The sequence below is a fragment of the Mustela erminea genome, chromosome 13 (assembly GCF_009829155.1).
Source record: "Mustela erminea isolate mMusErm1 chromosome 13, mMusErm1.Pri, whole genome shotgun sequence".
Taxonomy (NCBI): Eukaryota; Metazoa; Chordata; class Mammalia; order Carnivora; family Mustelidae; genus Mustela; species Mustela erminea.
The window spans coordinates 70,926,664-70,944,515 of NC_045626.1; the positions used below are offsets into that span (position 1 = coordinate 70,926,664).

At 44.2% G+C, this 17,852-nt stretch overlaps 1 protein-coding gene across 1 annotated transcript; it reads left to right on the top strand.

Moving 5' to 3' along the window:
* Nucleotides 1-12,658: 12,658 nt before the first annotated feature.
* LOC116571518 (10 kDa heat shock protein, mitochondrial-like) lies at nt 12,659-15,413 on the top strand. Its single transcript, XM_032309470.1, has 2 exons — nt 12,659-12,717; nt 15,062-15,413. Exons 1-2 carry the CDS (start codon nt 12,659-12,661, stop codon nt 15,393-15,395), a joined length of 393 nt encoding a protein of 130 aa, XP_032165361.1. The 3' UTR covers nt 15,396-15,413.
* Nucleotides 15,414-17,852: the final 2,439 nt, after the last annotated feature.

Sequence of the window (17,852 nt, forward strand, 5' to 3'; positions counted from 1 at the left end):
TTTCTTGCATTGCAGGGAATGTTTAGATAATGTCTGATTTTTTTAACTGGGTCCTTTCTCACCACCATAGCCTTAGCACCTAATACCTAGGATTATGCTTGGCACATAGTAGGTGAACAATTAGACATTTTGGAATAAATAAATGAGTGAAATATCTTTCCTACCAACTATAAAAGTGGAATCATAAAATTACTGTGTTTTAGATTCAGAGGAGAATGAGAAAGAAGGAAAACAAATAAATGTCCTCCCATAAGGGATATGCAAGGTGGTTTCTATATATTACCTTATTGAATCCTCACAAATACCTTAAATATATGGTGCTGACTTCACAGATGGCGATACTGATGGTCACAGACGCACCCTGCTATGTCCCAGAACAGTGAGTCCAAGCCTTTCATTTGGTCACTGAAGACACTCAGAGCCAAAGCCATCAGGGGTCTTGCTCCAGGTGACAGAGCTAACCTTGTCGAGCGGCCTACCTAGAATGTTCCTATGTCTGTCCTTAGCTGAAGGCACAATATAATGATCCTTGAAGCCAAATGCCTATTTTTGTCTAAGGCACAGAAAGTTTCAAAAGGCAGAGTATTTGCTTGTTAAAAAATGGAGGGGAGAGGGGAGTGCAGCTTCCTGGGCAGATTTTAGGCAAAAAAGCCTCCACTGGATTCATATCTCCGGAATCTTGGAGGATGGTTATGGGTGAGCAGCAGCAGGCAGAACACTGGGGAGGCCAAGAGGCTTGGGGCTGGAGCACCAGGGATTTGCCAGTGGCTCTTGGCTCAGTCACTGTCAGCCTTTCTGTGCCTCAGATAAGCAACTGATTAGGGACGTACTGAGTGCCCGCCAAGTACGCTGCCAGAAAGGGCAAATTGGATCGATACCACTCGGTGCAACCCAATGGCTCAGGGGCACAAAAGTGCATACGATCAGGTCCCTGCTTCCTACTCCGACAGGACAACCAACCACAATGGTTTGCTGTGACTATGTCAATGTATCCCACTAAATGTTCTGAGTTCTGGGAAACTGCTCAGTCCTGGACACACCAGGGCAGCGGCCACCTATGAGAGGTTTTGACGGGCAGAGGAAACCACATGCACAGTTATGACGAACACTATGGGTAGCATGTAAAGCCTGGTCTAATACAGAGATGCCACCAGACATGGGCAACCGTAAAGTGCCAACTGCGCCAGGGCCTACAGCAAAAGGAAAGCCCAACGATAATGACCCTTCTTTTTTAATTTTTTTAAAAGATTTTATTTATTTATTTGACAGACAGAGATCACAAGTAGGCAGAGAGGCAAGCAGAGAGAGGAGGAAACAGGCTCCTGCTGAGTAGAGAGTCTGATGAGGGGCTCGATCCCAGGACCCTAGGATCATGACCTGAGCCGAAGGCAGAGGCCTTAACCCACTGAGCCACCCAGGCACCCCAATAATGATCCTTCTTGATTTACAAATATGATAGTTTGTGGGGCACCTGACTGGCTTAGTTGGTAGAGCATATGACTCTTAATCTAAGGGTTATGAGTTCAAGCCCCACGTTGGGCATGGAGTTTACTTTTTTAAAAATGTGATGGTGCTTGGGTGACTCAGTCAGTTAAGGGTCTGCCTTTCAGCTCAGGTCATGATCTCAGGGTTCTGAGATCAAACCCTGTGTCAGGTTCCCTGCTCAGCAGGGAGTCTGCTTCTCCCTCTCCCTTTCCCCCTTGCTGTGAGCATGTTTCTCTCATATAAATAAAATCTTTTAAAAAAAACTTTTAAAAAGAGTGCCTGGGTGGCTCAAATGTTTGGGCATCTGCCTTCAGCTCAGGTCATGATACCCGGGTCCTGGGATCGAGCCCCGAATCGGGCTTCCTGCTCATGGGGCGCCTGCTTCCTCTCTCTGTGTCTCTCATGAATGAATAAATAAAATCTTTAAAAAAAAAGCTTTAAAAAATGTGATACTTTGTACATCACAGATTTTTTCATTAACTTCGATTTTTTAAAATATTGCATTAAAAATTGCATAAATGACATAAAATAAATATTGTATCAAAATATATTCCATCTTGGGGCACCTGAGTGGCTCAGTGGGTTAAAGCGTCTGCCTTCAGCTCAGGTCATGATCCCAGGGATCAAGCCCCGCATAGGGCTCTCTGCTGGGTGGGGACCCTGTTTCCTCCTCTCTCTCTGCCTGCCTCTCTGCCTACTTGTGTCTCTGTCTGTCAAATAAATAAATAAATTAGTTATATAATTTTTAAGAAATATATTTCATCTTGATTACTGACTTTTGGGGCACCTCCTTAAATTTTGCATCCGAGGGAAGTGCCTCTCTTGCCTTACTCTCTGCCAACCCTGCAAGGTCAGCCCTACATGTTAGCCCCATGCCTCCAATATAATCTTTGAGACCTGGGACAAATCTCTTGGCTTCTCCATCTGAATATCTTCCTCTACACTAAGGAGGGTGAATTACACAGCCCCTAGGGGCCCTTCCATCTCCAGGTTCTGTGCCTTCATGATGAGATGTTGGGAAATGGAGAGGAGCAGAGGACAGATAATGCTGGGAACAGTCGAGGAATGGAAAGAGAAGTAGCATTTCTGCTTGCCTACGATTAGAGAAAGAGAACCAGTAGGACATTTTTACAAATTAACATAGATATGTGATGCATGTATCATATAGCATATGTGTATATATATGACATAATCACATATCATATCTACCCACTATATATATTATATATGATCTACATATATGTGATTTATCTCAGGGAATTGGCTTATATGATTGTGGGTCCGGCATGTTTGAAATTTTTGGCACAGCCTGGTGGGCCAGACACTTTGGGCAAGAGTCAACACCGCAATCCATAGGTGAAATCTTGGGACATCTGGGTGACTCAGTGGGTTGAGCGTCTGCCTTTGGATCAGGTCATGACCCCAGGGTCCTGGGATCAAGCCCCACGTCGGGCTCGCTGCTCGGCAGGAAGCCTGCTTCTCCCCTCCCACTCCTTCTGCTTGTGTTCCCTCTCTCACTCTCTCTCTGTCAAATAAATAAAATCTTAAAAAAACAAACAAATGGGGGCACCTGGGTGGCTCAGTGGGTTAAGCTGCTGCCTTCGGCTCAGGTCATGATCTCAGAGTCCTGGGATGGAGCCCCGCATCGGGCTCTCTGCTCAGCAGGGAGCCTGCTTCCTCCTCTCTCTCTCTGCCTGCCTCTCTGCCTGCTTGTGATCTCTGTCTGTCAAATAAATAAATAAAATATTAAAAAAAAAACAAATTAAACAAAAACATAGGTGAAATATCTTCTTCTTCGAAGATACCTAGTTTAGCTTTAAAGCCTTTCCCCGGGATTGGATGAGGCCCCATCAGACACTCTCCTTTCGTCGACGTTAAACTGCATCTACAAAATACCTCAGAGCAAAGCCTGGATTACTCTTGAAAAGAATACCTGGATATTACAGCTAAGCTATGTTGACTCATAAAATTAATCATCACGAGAGGAGGAAATTGCTCAGAGACGTGAAGTCGATTGTCCAAGATCATCCAGCTGATCAGAGTCAAAGTTGGGACTGAAAGTGTGCTATACATGGACCCCAAGGTCCACATTGTCCCAGGAATCTTGCTGTGTCTGGGCCTCCGGAGAATTTCCTGAGGCATCACAGCAGATTCCTAATCCCTGCATGACCCTGTGACTTCTCTGTCATAGCTATTTTTGTGTGTCTCCTTCTGGACTGGGGGTTCTTTGGGGAAAGATCCCTGCATAAATATCTTTTTATGATCCACAGTACTAGTGAAAAGCCCCACATCTGTCAAGCATTCAGTGACTATTTGTAGAATTAATGAATCGCTAATAATTCCCAATGTGTTGTTTCCTATATAGGAGCACTAAACTAAGCTTTAACTGTAAGATGTTAACTATAATTTCCAAGATTTTTCTAAAAAATTTAGTTGAGAGAGAGAGAGAGAGCATGAGCAGAGGGAGAGGGAGAAACAGGCTCCCCATTGAGCCGGGAACTCCACAAGGGACTCAATCCCAGGACCTGACCTGAGCCAAAGGCAGACACCCAAACTGACTGAGCCACCTAGGTGCCCCTAGATTTTAGCTATAACTTCTAACTTCTCCTTCACCTCTATCTGCACCTCATCGTCCTCATTTTTCTAGTTTGTTAACTTTTGCTTTAATTGAATGTCAATTTCTCCACCAAAACAAAATAAAAGGAAAGGACCCTTGTGGCCATGGCAATATATTCTAGAAGCCTGCTGGGCATTCTAACTTAATGTCTTGACAATGGGTCAAGTGGGGTGGGTTCTACTATGATTCTTAGATGCATGACAGGAAAACAGAGTCTCTGAAAAGTTAAGGACCTGTCTAGGGCACCTGGGTGGCTCAGTGGTTTAAAGCCTCTGTCTTCAGCTCAGGTCATGATCCCAGGGTCCTGGGATTGAGCCCCGAATCGGACTCTCTGCTCAGCAGGGAGCCTGCTTCCTCCTCTCTCTCTCTGCCTGGCTCTCTGCCTACTTGTGATCTCTGTCAAATAAATAAATAAGATCTTTAAAAAAAGAAAAAATGTCAAGGACCTGTCTAGAGTCACAGAATTTGTGACTGGACTCTAACTAACCTCTAAACTCCCCCCGACCAACTGCTGGGCCACACTGCCCAGGTCAAATTGTTCCCGGCAGCCACACTGGAGCTCGACCTCATCAAGCTGAGGAACTGAGAAGCACACGTGTTAATAATGGCAGCACCACAGGACGCCTGGGTGGCTCAGTCAGTTAAGCTTCTGCCTTCAGCTCAGGTCATGGTCCCAGGGTTCCTGGATCGAGCCCCACATTGGGCTCCTTGCTCAGCTGGGTCTTCTCCTCCTTCTGCCTGCTCTGCCTGCCATTCCCCTGGTTGTGCTTTCTCTGACAAATAAATAAATGCAATCTTAAATAATAATAATAATAATAATGGCAACACCAGGACCAGGGCTCTGGGCTCCTGGCTTCTAGGGGCACATTCTCCTGGTTGTCTCTCAAAGCAAGGCCTCACTGGGGCCCTTGCAGGCTGTGCCTGGGCCTCCCCGGGCTATTTACTCGGCTAGGTGTGGGCTCTGCCTGGCTCCCAGTCTGTTGTTTGCCCAGTAAACGTTACCTCGGCCCCACCAATCTACTACCCAACAAAGGAATGGCAACCGACACTGAAAGGAACGTTCTTTTGCTGGTTTCAGACACCTTGTTGACTTCAGTTTTCAGTTTCTGTCTAATAAAATGCAAATCACTGAAAGTGGGGGTCGCCTCAGAAGCCTCACGGCCTCCAAGCAGTGAGCCAGGCCTGGGTCCTTTTCCCGCCAGTGCAACCTCTGGGAATCAGGCCATATATGAAGTCGGCAGGGATTTAGGGTCAAATCCCAGTTCTCCTACCTGAGTGGTGTAACCTTGGGCCTCACCTCTCAAGCTTCCTCCTCTGAGAAACAGAGCCAGGGCTTACCGTGCAGGAATGAGAGAGAGAAGGGATGCCAGTGCCTGGCACAGAGCCCCATACTCATGGGCTGTCAGTCCTACTATTGGCTTAGTCCGCACAGCCTTGCACTTGTTTCCTTGACAATAAAAGAAGCTTTAGCGTAAGGACAAAAACAAGGCTTGCTGTCCGTGGCTACTCTGGTTTCCTACCACCTGGCTTCTTCCTGGAAAAAGGTTCCAAGAACTTTTTAGAGGTAGAAAGCGAACAAACAAGGGAGATTTTAATCAGTAAAAACAGGTTCTGTCTTTCTCAGGGAGGCGGCTGCCTACAGCTCCAAGCAAATCCTCTCAAACTGTAATGTTACCTCCCCGATCGATTTGCAACAGGAGGTTCTTGTTCTGGAACCCGGATACGCAAACAAGGGCGCTTTCAGGAAGGGAGGGGGGAGGGAGGGCGCAGGGCGTCCTTCGGGAGGCGGGAGGCGGATTTCATCAGCTGCCCCCTCTCCCCGGGGAGCCCGCGGGACCTGTCAAGCCGGTGGCCCAGGCCAGAAGGCAAGCTGAATGTTTTAAAGTCCACGGGGCCTCTCTTCTGACCTTTTCATTTAAGTGGGCCACATTTAAGAAATGCCAAGGAGGAAACCGTGGTGATTTGTGGTTGCCAAGCCAAGTGGGGCGCTGAGAAAAAAGCGGATGAAATGGAAAAGGTCAGCTACCTCCGCTGTGCAAAGCGAGGAGGCTGGCTGGGTTCAGGCAGCACAGTCTCAGGATTCTGAGCTGCTGTGCCAACTCCTGACCCCAAGTGTTGGCCTGTCTCTGGGACTCAGAGACAGGGTGACTAAAGTCACCCTCAAGTCCCTTCTGGCTACTTTAGAGAAAGAGGCAGAGCAGGACCCCGGAGAGGGGGAGTGACTGCAGAATTTAAAGCCAAACAAGGATAGGCTGAGTGTGGGGGTGGCAAGAAATGCTCCCCCACATTCTCTCTCTCATATTCCTGCCTCCAGTTTTTTGGAGGTTTTTTTGTTGTTGTTTAGATTTTTATTTATTTTAATTGACAGATGTTAATTGACAGAGAGATAGAGAAAACAAGTAGGCAGAGCAGCAGAGAGAGAAGCAGGCTCTCCGCTGAGCAGGGAGCCTGATGCCGGGCTCGAACCCAGGACCCTGGGATCATGACCTGAACTGAAGTCCGCCACTTAACCAACTGAGCCACCCAGGCGCCCCTTTTGTTTTGTTTTAAGGTTTTCAAATACATATATTTTAACACCGTGGTGGTAAGATGCCTTCACATCCACTGCAGAAGTAGAATCAGAAATTAGGGAAGGGGAAGGGAGAAGGAAGGAAGGAAAGGAAAAAAAAAAAAAGAAAGAGGAAGGAAGAGAGAGAGGCAAGAAGAAGGGGAGAGAGCAAGGAAGGGAGAGAGATAGGAAGGAAGGAAGGAAGGAAGGAAGAGGAGGGGAAGAAAGGAAGAGAAAGAAATAGTGTATAAAGTATTTCCTTCCAGTAAAGATGGCCCCAATCAAAAAAAGAAAAACGAGGGCGCCTGGGTGGCTCCCTGCCTACTTGTGATCTCTCTCTGTCAAATAAATAAATTAAAAAATCTAAAAAAAAAAAAAAAAGAAAGAAAGAAAAACGAAATTCAGGGAAGGAGCGCCTGGGTGGCTCAGTGGGGTTAAGCCGCTGCCTTCAGCTCAGGTCATGGTCTCAGGGTCCTGGGATTGAGTCCCGCATCAGGCTCTCTGCTCAGCAGGGAGCCTGTTTCCTCCTCTCTCTGCCTGCTTCTCTGCCTACTTGTGATCTCTGTCTGTCAAATGAATAAATAAAATCTTAAAAAAAAGAAATTCAGGGAAGAAGAGGAAATTCTGACAATTTTGTTTTTGATCCTTTTGGCAAGGGTCATAGCTAAAGTCAGAGCTCAGAGACCTGGAACTGTGGACCACTCGTAGGAGCTAGCTGGGAGGCGAGGGCACTAGGGGAAGGATTACTGTGACTCCATGACCTGAGCGGATGGCAGGAGAGAAGAGTCCTGCCTCCAGTTTGAAAGAAAAGTTGTAGTTTATTTTTATTTATTTTTTAAAAGATATTTAAATTTGAAAAGTTGTAGTTTAAATAAGAAATATTAAGGACATCTTTGAGAGTGCTGAGGATAAGGGGATGGGAGGGACAAGGGATGTCCTGGGAGAGTTAAAATGAGTTCACAGAAATTCAGAAGGAACTCCTCATGCACTTCCATTTGAGCATATTAGCAGATGTTAAAGGTTGAGTATCTGTTTTGTGTTAGTTTCAGATCTTTTTTAGCACCAGATGAACTATTACTGCGTTTCTCTCTCAGGGGCCAGGCGGCATCTGTCTTCTCTAGCAGGGAGAAGAGCCCAAGGTAAAAGAAAAATTAAAATCTTGGGCAAACTCCTACTCGTCCTTCAAAGTCCATGCAAATATCTCCTTTATGAAGACTTTCCTTATGGCCCTTGCTCCTTGGTGCCACCACCGGGCTGGCTGCAGTTATAATGTGAAATTACTTATCTCTTTGCTCTCCCAGGTTCCGCTCCATTGAGAGTAACATAAAGGTAACCCAGAGCCCCTGGGTTTTCTGGCAATGGATCTGATCATAATGTTGGAAATAGCAGTATATTGCGTGTGGACACCCAGCTTCTGGAAACCAAGTAAAAATCATTGAATACAAATGGTTGAACACAGGTGTAGGGTGAAGATTTCCAGGAGAACCCCAAGTCGATACAAAGGCAAAATGTCACTTCTTCTTGCTGGAAACTGGGTTGGGGCGGGGACATTGGTTGATCAAGACGAGAGAGTCCTGGGATGCCAGGGTGGCTCAGTTGGTTGAGCCGCTCCCTTTGGTTTGATTTTAAATAAAATCTTAAAAAAAAAAATGCTAAGAGAATCCTTTTAAGAAAACTTTGTGGTCATTTTTCCCCAAAAAATGCAAGTAAAACTTAGAATCAGACAATTCACTTCCTGTAAGCCTGAGCAATTCTGATTTTTCAGGACACTTCAATTGAAAAATGTGATTCCCCATCCAGAGCTATACTCAGGACAATCTTCTTTACTCCTTTATCTCTTCCAGAAGGTAAGAAAAATTAGACTCACAGACGCTTTGAGCTGTAAAGTCATCTGGTCCCCTGGAAGGTGAATCTAAAAGACCCCTCGGGGAGCCTGGGTGGCTCAGTGGGTTGGGCATCTGCCTTTGGATCAGGTCATGATCTCCGGGTCCTGGGATTGAGCCCCGTGTCGGGCTCCCTGCTCAGTGAAGATTCCGCTTCTCCCTCTCCCCTGCTCTTCCTCATGCTCTCTCTCAAATAAAGGGAAAAAAAAAACCTTTTTTTAAAGACTTTATATATTTATTTAATAGAGACAGAGCACAAACTGGAGGAGCGGCAGGCAGAGGGAGAGGGAGAAGCTGGTTCCCCATGGAGCAGGGAGCCCAACTTGTGGCTCCCTCCCAGGGCACTGGGATTATGACCTGAACCAAAGGCAGATGCTTAATCAACCAAGCCACTCAGGAACCCCCCAAAAAATCTTAAAAAGAACAAAAATAAAAACAAAAACAAACTTCCTTTTCCTCACCTGTTCTGTGCAGAACAGCCGCCACAAGCCACCACCCCCCAGTTATGGCGTAAGCCAAACTCAACCCCAATCTCACCATGGGTCACAGGTGTGTGTGCTCAGCAAATGTTTGCAGCCCTTTGCTGGGAATGTTATCCCAGGTCACGTTAACAGGACAGATCACCGGCAGCCTGTCCAGGTCTGGACCACCCAGGGGTCAAGTGGGCATTTTGTTCTCAGGGTGGGGGAGGGAGCAACTGGGGAAACTCACCTGGTGTTCCTTGCTGTGCCATTTTTCCTCTTTGTGGACTCTGTCCCAGCTTATGACCAATGACCGAATTTTATACTTGGACATTTATTTTAAAGACTTGAACTCCCAGTTGTTCTGCTTAGACTTCTGGGACCTGTCAAGCTTCTTGGCTATCAACTAGCAAAAGATGGAGGAAGGATGAGAAGAATGGTAGACGAGAGAGAATATGGGGATGCCAAGACGCATGAGGGGAGGGGGCCCTTGGCAACTGTAACACTTCACACACGCAGTTCATGCTTTCCCTGTGTCATGCACTGTGTTCAAGACAGTAACTTGTTCAACGCTTGATTCTCATTTTACCGACAAGGAAACTGAGGGTCAGAGGGTTCGTATGTGTTAGAACGAGTATGTGTTAGAGCTGAAAACCTACCCTATGTCGATCCATTTCACAAGCCAAGGCCCCCATGCCCCCAGGCTGTTATGACCATCCTCACAGGGTCTAGAAATGGAAGATGGTTGGCCTCTGTCCCGAAGTTCTCGGAAGCAAACAATTCTATGTCTTCCTCCCTCTCTCAAAGCTTTTCTCATCTCCCCTTTATTCACCAAACCAGAGTTTCATCTATATTTTACCCAACTGGCTCTTAGAACCACATAAATCTTGGCTGTTTTCATGAAAAAAAAATTATAAGAGAACAGAAATGGTATAGTTTGTAGTCTTTTCCCACCTGATTATTAAATGTATAAAGTTAGCTATAAATAAGAGAAATTGAAGGCTGAATCCAAAGACAACTTAAAGAACCTAAGGTTGGAGATAAAGTACTCGCTGATCCTGGGCACCTGAGATCTCAGGACTCTGAGATCAAGACCTGAGCTGAGACCAAGTGTCAGATGCTTAGCCAACTGAGCCACGCAGGCGTCCCTCTTTTCTTTTTTGGCGTTGAGAAGCCCTAGGCCATTCTCAGGAAATCCAGTCTCCTATGAGCCAAGTCAAGCAAAATCTCACAGCAACGCCTCACAGATGAGGGCACCTCACCAAAGGAGGAGGGGTTCCGTCGCTATTACTTTGGAGTCAAAACCTTGTGTGTGTCTGGGAAGGTTGAACTTGAGTCCAACTTCAGCTCCTCAGATAAAGGTCATTTGCTGAAATTAGTCGTGAAACGTTTCGCAAAAATCGATACACCACACAGAAGTTAAGAAATTAAAAACAAGGCGGGATCCTCAAACAGGAAACAGACGTTAAGGGAAGAAAACGTTGAAATCCAAATAAAGTCTAGAGTTTAGTTAATGGCAGGGTGTCAGTGTTGGTTTCTTAGTTTTGACAAATGTGTTATTTGGTCATGGAGGCTGAGAACATTAGGGGAACTGGCACCAGGGGTGTAGGGGGATATATGGCAATTCTCTATGCTGGATTTGCATCTTTTCTGTAGACCTACAATTATGCCAAAACAAAAAGGTTATCTTTTTTTTTTTTAAGATTTTATTTATTTATTTGACAGAGAGAGATCACAAGTAGATAAGTAGATAGAGAGGCAGACAGAGAGAGAGGAGGAAGCAGGCTCCCTGCTGAACAGAGAGCCCGATGCAGGGCTTGATCCCAGGACCCTGACATCATGACCTGAGTTGAAGGCAGAGGCTTAACCCACTGAGCCACCCAGGCGTCCCTTTTTTTAAAGATTTATTTATTTATTTGACAGATCACAAGTAGGTAGAGAGGCAGGCAGAGAGAGAGAGAGGGGGAAGCAGGCTCCCCGCTGAGCCGAGAGCCCGATGTGGGGCTCTATCCAAGGACCCCGTTATCATGACCTGAGCTGAAGGTAGGCACTAACTGACAGAGCCTCCCAGGTGCCTCCAAAAAGTTTAAAATTTTTTGAAACTAGTGATTTGAAATTTATTCTCCGAGTACTAATGAAGGGAGCCTGCTGCACTTCAACTGCACTTAAAACTCCTTTCAAGTAAGATAAAAGTAAGATAAAACTTGCTTCTCTTGCCACCTTTGAACCTTGGTGTCAATAAAGGTACGGACAATGGAGTGTTTGCACTTTTCTTTAAAAGGACAAAACCAAATGCAGGGCCATTTACTGCTCTGGATCAATGCCAAGTAAAAAAGAGAGGCATGGGGTATCTTTGCATTTTCCAAATAAATCTTTTCCTTTTGTTGTTGTGTCCTTTAGCCCCTGTTGAATTTACTGGGCAAATGAACTGTAGCATTTTGCAGAAGCCAAAGGAGTATTGAATTTCTTAGAACTTTAATAAACACAAATGAAAGTCAGGAAGTGTCGCAACTCTTCTCCAGAAAGGGGTGGGCAGCCACAGGATTGAAGGAAACATTCGTCAACATGACCAGGAGGATTTCCTGTCCACATGCTCAGTGTCTCAACATTACTTAAACGGTTCAGAAACGTCTCACTTTAAAAACATATTCATAAAATTAAAAGCAATAGCATCACTAGTCCTGGAAAACCAAAGGACTTCATTTCTACAGGGTAGGGAAGCCAGTCCTGTGCATACATACAGGATTGGTTTCGTAGTTGTAACAGAAGGACCTCAATTGTGTAAAATGACCAGGGGAGAGGAAAATGGAATTGATGGAGGGGTGTACATAGCTCTTTGATTTCACTAGGGAAACAAAAATATTATATAGAATTTGGCTCTTCACTCTTTCCCGTATTGTTGAGTCTTTTTTTCCTTGTGAGAATATAAAAAGTTGCCTTGGAACATTTGCTTTCCTTTTCCAGTGTAGCTGGTGTTAGAACAAGAGTCATTAGTACTCTTTTTTTGCTAGAATCTGCCTCTTGACTACAGCGTGAGAGACTATAAAATAGGATGCCAAGCAAAGCAAGCGGACACATGAGTCTTTTTAACCATGAATGTCAAAATCATGGCATCAGAAAGCCAGCATTCCTGAATTCTATTCTCATTCTTCTCCTGAACCACTTTAAAATCTATTTAATCAATAAACAGGGGATTATAAAGATGAGCCCGATGTCCTTGCCTTCAAGGAGCTTATGGTCATTTAATATGGAGATCCAGGCAGGTAAATTTCAACTGCCAAGTATCACAGGGGTTTTGCTGGGAGGACTGACTGCATGGGAACGACACGTGCAGAGTGGGGTTGATGTTTTGCAAGAGTTTAGAGCAGTGGTTCTCTCTCTTTTTTTTTTTTTTTAAGATTTTATTTATTTATTTGACAGACAGATCACAAGTAGGCAGAGAGGCAGGCAGAGAGAAAGAGGAGGAAGCAGGCTCCCTGTGGAGCAGAGAGCCCGATGTGGGGCTCGATCCCAGGACCCTGAGATCATGACCCAAACTGGGCAGAGACTTAACCCACTGAGCCACCCAGGTGCCCCAAGGGCCACTTTTGATGTCATCAGGAACCCGGACTCCTGTCTTTCCTTTGATATCCTTAGCATGGGCCTTCCTTCCTCATGTTGCAAAATGGCTACCACCTTCTCCATCTTCTGCCCTTTCATCAGCATTCTGAGCAGGAGGAAGAGGTTAGGAGGAAAACAGCAACACACAAAATGCAGATGGCATCCCAGCTGAGTCTCCATTTAATAAACTTTCCTGGAATCCCCTCAGCCTAGAATTCCACTTACCCATCAGCCTGAATGGCATTATGTGGCTACCCATAGCTTCAGGGGAATCTGGAAGCAGAGTGTTTTCAGCCAGGCACCTCCAACACATTTTTTTTCTTTTTTCTTTTTTAAGATTTTGTTTACTTACTCGACAGAGAGTGCAAGCAGGGGAGTAGCAGGCAGAGGGAGAGGGAGAAGAACACTCCCCGCTGAACAAGGAGCCCGATGCAGGACACATTTTTTTTTCCCTAGTAAGGAAGAAAAGCAGAATAGATGCTGTGTAGGTAACTAGAAATACTGCCTTAGTGTCTTAAAATGAGCACATTCCAGGCTTTTGTAATAAGTCCAATATAGACCAATCTTGTGTTGAATTCTACTTTTTTTTAAAAAAAATGGTATTATGGGGGAGCCTGGATGACTCAGTTGGTTAAGTGGCTGCTTTTGGCTTAGATCATGGTCTTGGGGTCCTGAGATTGAGCCCTGTTTCTCCCTCTCTCTCTGCCCTGCCCCTCCCACTCATGCTCTCCCTTTTTCTGTCTCTTAACTAAATAAACAAAATCTTTAAAAAAAAAAAAACATATTGCAGACAACGTAACAGTTGAACAATCATTCAAAAAAATATTTATTGAGGGGGACCTGGGTGGCTCAGTACGTGAAGCCTCTGCCTTCGGCTCAGGTCATGATCCCAGGGTCCTCAGATGGAGCCCTGCCTCTGGCTCTCTGCTCAGTGGGGAGCCTGCTTCTCCCTCTCCCACTCCCCCTGCTTGTGTTCCCTCTCTCACTATGTCTCTCTCTGTTAAATAAATTTTTAAAATCTTAAAAAAATATATTAAACATACACCTCCCAGGAGGCCTGGGTGGCTCAGTTGGTTAAACATCTGCCTTCAGCTCAGGTCATGCTGGGGTCCTGGGATTGAGACCTACATCAACTCAGTGGGGAGTCTACTTCTCCCTTTGCCTTCTGTTCCCCTGCTTGTGTTCTACCTCTCTGAAAAATAAATAAATAAAATCTTTTAAAAAATAAATCTCTCACATGATCTCGCAATTTCCTTCTAGGTATTTAGCCAAGAGAAATGAAAATACAAAGTTTTCCTTCACACAAAGATTTGTGCACAAATGTTCATAGCAGCTTTATTCACAAAAGTCAAAACTTGGAAATAATTCCATTTCTAAACTTGTAACACAAGAGGAAAATGGGATCAGGCATGGGGATGAAAGGTCCATCCTAGAGAATATAGTCAAAGGTATTGTAATAGTGCTGTATGGTGTCAGATGGTAGCTACATTTGTGGGAACACAGCATAACATAGAGAATTGCCAACCACTACGTTGTACACCTACAACTAATGTAACATTGGGTGTCAACTACACTGTAAGTAAAAAAAAAAAAAAAATGAATAGGATCAAATTTGGGGAATGTTTCTCCTTTGAATAAAAACATGTTCTTAGGGTGCCTGGGTGTCTGCCTTCAGCTCAGGTCAGGACCCCAGGGTCCTGGGAGCAAGTCCCACAATGGGCTCCCTGCTCAGTGTCTGCCTTTGGCTCAGGTTAAGTGTCTGCCTTCGGCTCAGGTCAGGATCCCAGGGTCCTGGGAACAAGCCCCACAACAGGCTCCCTGCTCAGTGGGGAGTCAGCTTCTCCCTCTACCATTCCTGCTCATGATCTCTCTCACTCTCTTTCTCTCTCAAATAAATAAATAAAATCTTAAAAAATAAATGTTCTTAGTTGAGAGTGTTAAATAAGTTCAACAAGGGAGCCATTAGACTGGGGTGGCTTTAATGCTTTAGTAGCCTTGTCAATAAACTAAAACCTAAGGCTGTAATGCCTCGAGGTTAAGAAATCAAAATCTAAGGACAACAAATCACAAACAGCCTTTTAGGCTTTCCCAGTAAATGCAACCCTTTTAAAACTACACCCATTCAAATAATTCCTTGCTTTTCTTCTGCCTCTTCTCTGTAAGTCTTTCCCCAGCTCAGGTAGGGCAGGGGGTATGCTCCTAACTACTTCCAGTTTGGCACTGCCCCATTTGATGTTTGCTCAAGTACACTCAAAATTTTTAATATGCCTCAGTTTAGTTCTCTGTTAGTTCAAGCTTGTTAATTGCACTGTTCACACCTTGTTCGTCCACTCCAGCTGTTGTTTCTGAGAAAGGTGTACTTGTCTCCCGTTGTGACTGTGGATCGGTCATTTTCACCATTTATTTTCAGGCTTCTTTTGTACATTGCAAAATGATGTTATCCACCAGAGCGCCGTTTTCAATGCAGAGCAGAGTATGAATTGCCCTGGCCAATCATAGCAGGACAGGCAGCCGGAAAGTTTCTTCCTCTCTTTGACCCAGTTTTCACTGAAAGGAGTGCAGCTGAAAACATAACCAAAGGAAGCATTACGCTTCCAGAAAAATATCAAGAGGTGTCACAAGCAACAGTAGTAGCTGTTGGATCTGGCTCTAGCAAGGGAAGGGTGGAGAGATTCAACCAATTAGTGGTGAAAGTTAGAGATAAAGTTCTCCCAAAATATGGAGATTCCAAAATAGTTCTAGATGATAAGGATTATTTCTTGTTTAGAGATAATGACATTCACAGGAAGTATGTAGACTGAAATCATTATTGAAATGGCATGAAGGGTCCTGTGAGTGGTTCAGTCTGTTAAGCATCTGCCTTCTGCTCAGGTCATGATCCCGGGGTCCTGGGATCGAGTCCCGCATTGGGTTCCCAGCTCAGCAGGGAGTCTGCTTCTCCCACTCCTTCTGCTGCTCCCCCTGCTTGTGTTGGGACATGTCAGAGAGGACATATGTCAAAAACAGGCTACAACATAGATAGCCTTGAAGACATTATACTACGTGAAATGAATCAGATACAAAGGGACAAAAGTGTAATTCCACTTATATGAGGTATCTAGAATAGGCAAATTCACGAGACAAAACAGAGAATACAGAACAGAGAATACAGTATAAAGGTAATGAGGGGTTGGGGGGATAGGGGAATGGAGCATTATTGTTTCATGGACACAGAGTTTCTGCTTGGGATGATGAAAGAGTCCTGGAGACAGATGGTGGTGATGGTTTTTGACAATGTGTAGGTACTCAAGGCCACTGGATTGTATGCCTAAAAATGGTTACTATGTTAGATCTTATGTTGTGTACATTTTACATTTTATGTTGTGTACAATTTGAAAAGGGGGACTCTCATTTGCAATGACGTGGATGGAACTAAAGGATAATATGCTAAGTGAAATAAGTCAATCAGAGAAAGATAATTATCATATGATCTCTCTGATATGAGGAATTTGAGAGGCAGGGTGGGGGTTTGTGGGAGGTAGGGAGGGAAAAAATGAAACAAGATGGGACCAGGAAGAGATACAAACCATTAAAGACTCTTAATCTCAGGAAACAAACTGAGGGTTGCTGGGGGTGGTGGGGGTGGGATAGCGTAGCTGGGTTATGGACATGGGGGAGGGTATATGCTATGGTGAGTGCTGTGAGGTATAAGACTGATGATTCACAGACCTGTATCTCTGAAGCAAATAATATATTATATGTTAATTTAAAACAATTTTTTAAAAAGGGGGGGGTGCTCAGGGCACCTGGGTGGCTCAGTCAGTTAAACATCTGAGTCTTAGTTTTGGCTCAGCTCATGATCTCAGGGCCATGGGATTAAGCCCCACACCGAGCCCTGCATCAGGCTCCATGCTCAACATAGGGTCTGCTCCTCTCTCCCTCCCCCTCTCCCCTCCCCCCAACCCCCTTTCTTTCTCTCTCAAATAAATACATAAATAAATAAATAAATAAATAAATAAATAAATAAAATCTTTTTTAAAAGGTCGGGGGGGGGGGGCTTCATTTAGCCAAGCCTGAGACAGTTTGAGATCAAAATAATAAATTATTTCAACTTTTAATAATTTTTAAAGTAAAATAGGACTTTATGAGTTGATAATTATATAAATAAATAAATAAGGGGCGCCTGGGTGGCTCAGTTTGTTGGGCCTCTGCCTTCAGCTCAGGTCATGATCTCAGGGTCCTGGGATGGAGCCCTGCGTCTGGCTCTCTGCTCAGCAGGGAGCCTGCTTCCCCCCCCCCTCTCTGCCTGCCCCTCTGCCTACTTGTGATCTCTGTCAAATAAATAAATAAAATCTTAAATAAATAAATAAATAAGAAGGGAAAGGTCCACTGCACGTAGAATTCCACGTAATAAATACAGAAATAATGATGGAATCAGGAAATCATTAGTGTAACCATTAATTTAGGCAAGAATCATCAATGGATCCTAAAACTGGTAGGTGCAAGTCTAATGAGAAACAGGATAGGTAGATATTTTAAAATACCTTTCTACAAAATACCTATTATTAGTAAGTATAGTACTTAATAATTAACTTCACAGTGGAGAAACTTAGCAGACCTCATTTAAACCAATTGATACAAGTTACTATCACTAGTAATGGGACAAACTGACATCACATGCCTCCTGATATCATGCACTAAGAAGAACATAGCAACACGCTGTGGGATTGCTGCCCGCCATGCATAAATCATGAGGTAACATCAGACAAACCCAAAAGGAGGGGATTTCTACAACTGTGATTGACCTGTACATTTCAAAAATGTCAAGGTCAAAAAAGACAGAAAAGACCAAGAAACTGTTCCTAATGAAAGGAGCTCTCATAACAATTAAAATTAGTACAAATTTTGTAAGACTTTTTAAAACAATATACATTCCAAGCTTTGGTATATAATTATCAAACAGAGGGTAAAGTGATATTGGAAATGTATCTTTGGATTTACGTGTCAATAAATTAATAGTACTTACTGCAAGAATGTGACAGATTCTGGCATTAATTTTATTTCTTTTTTAATTTTCTCACTTCTGAAAAAGAGGTCAGTGTCTTCCAAGACAATGTTCATTTAACTAAGGTGTGGGGAAGGGAAGCATTTTGTTGTAACAAAGTCCTTCAATTGTTTGTACATCTTTCAAGTTAGAAGCCAAGTCACACAGTGATCTATCATCAAAAAGTAGTCTATTGAACTCTCAGCTAATAATTCAATTTTGTCTTCCATCAATT

Coding starts and splice junctions, on each gene's coding strand:
- LOC116571518 (XM_032309470.1), top strand. CDS start 12,659: ATGGCTACCACCTTCTCCATCTTCTGCCCTTTCATCAGCATTCTGAGC. Junction 12,718..15,061: donor ATTCTGAGCAGGAGGAAGAG/GTTAGGAGGAAA, acceptor TTTTCAATGCAG/AGCAGAGTATGAATTGCCCT.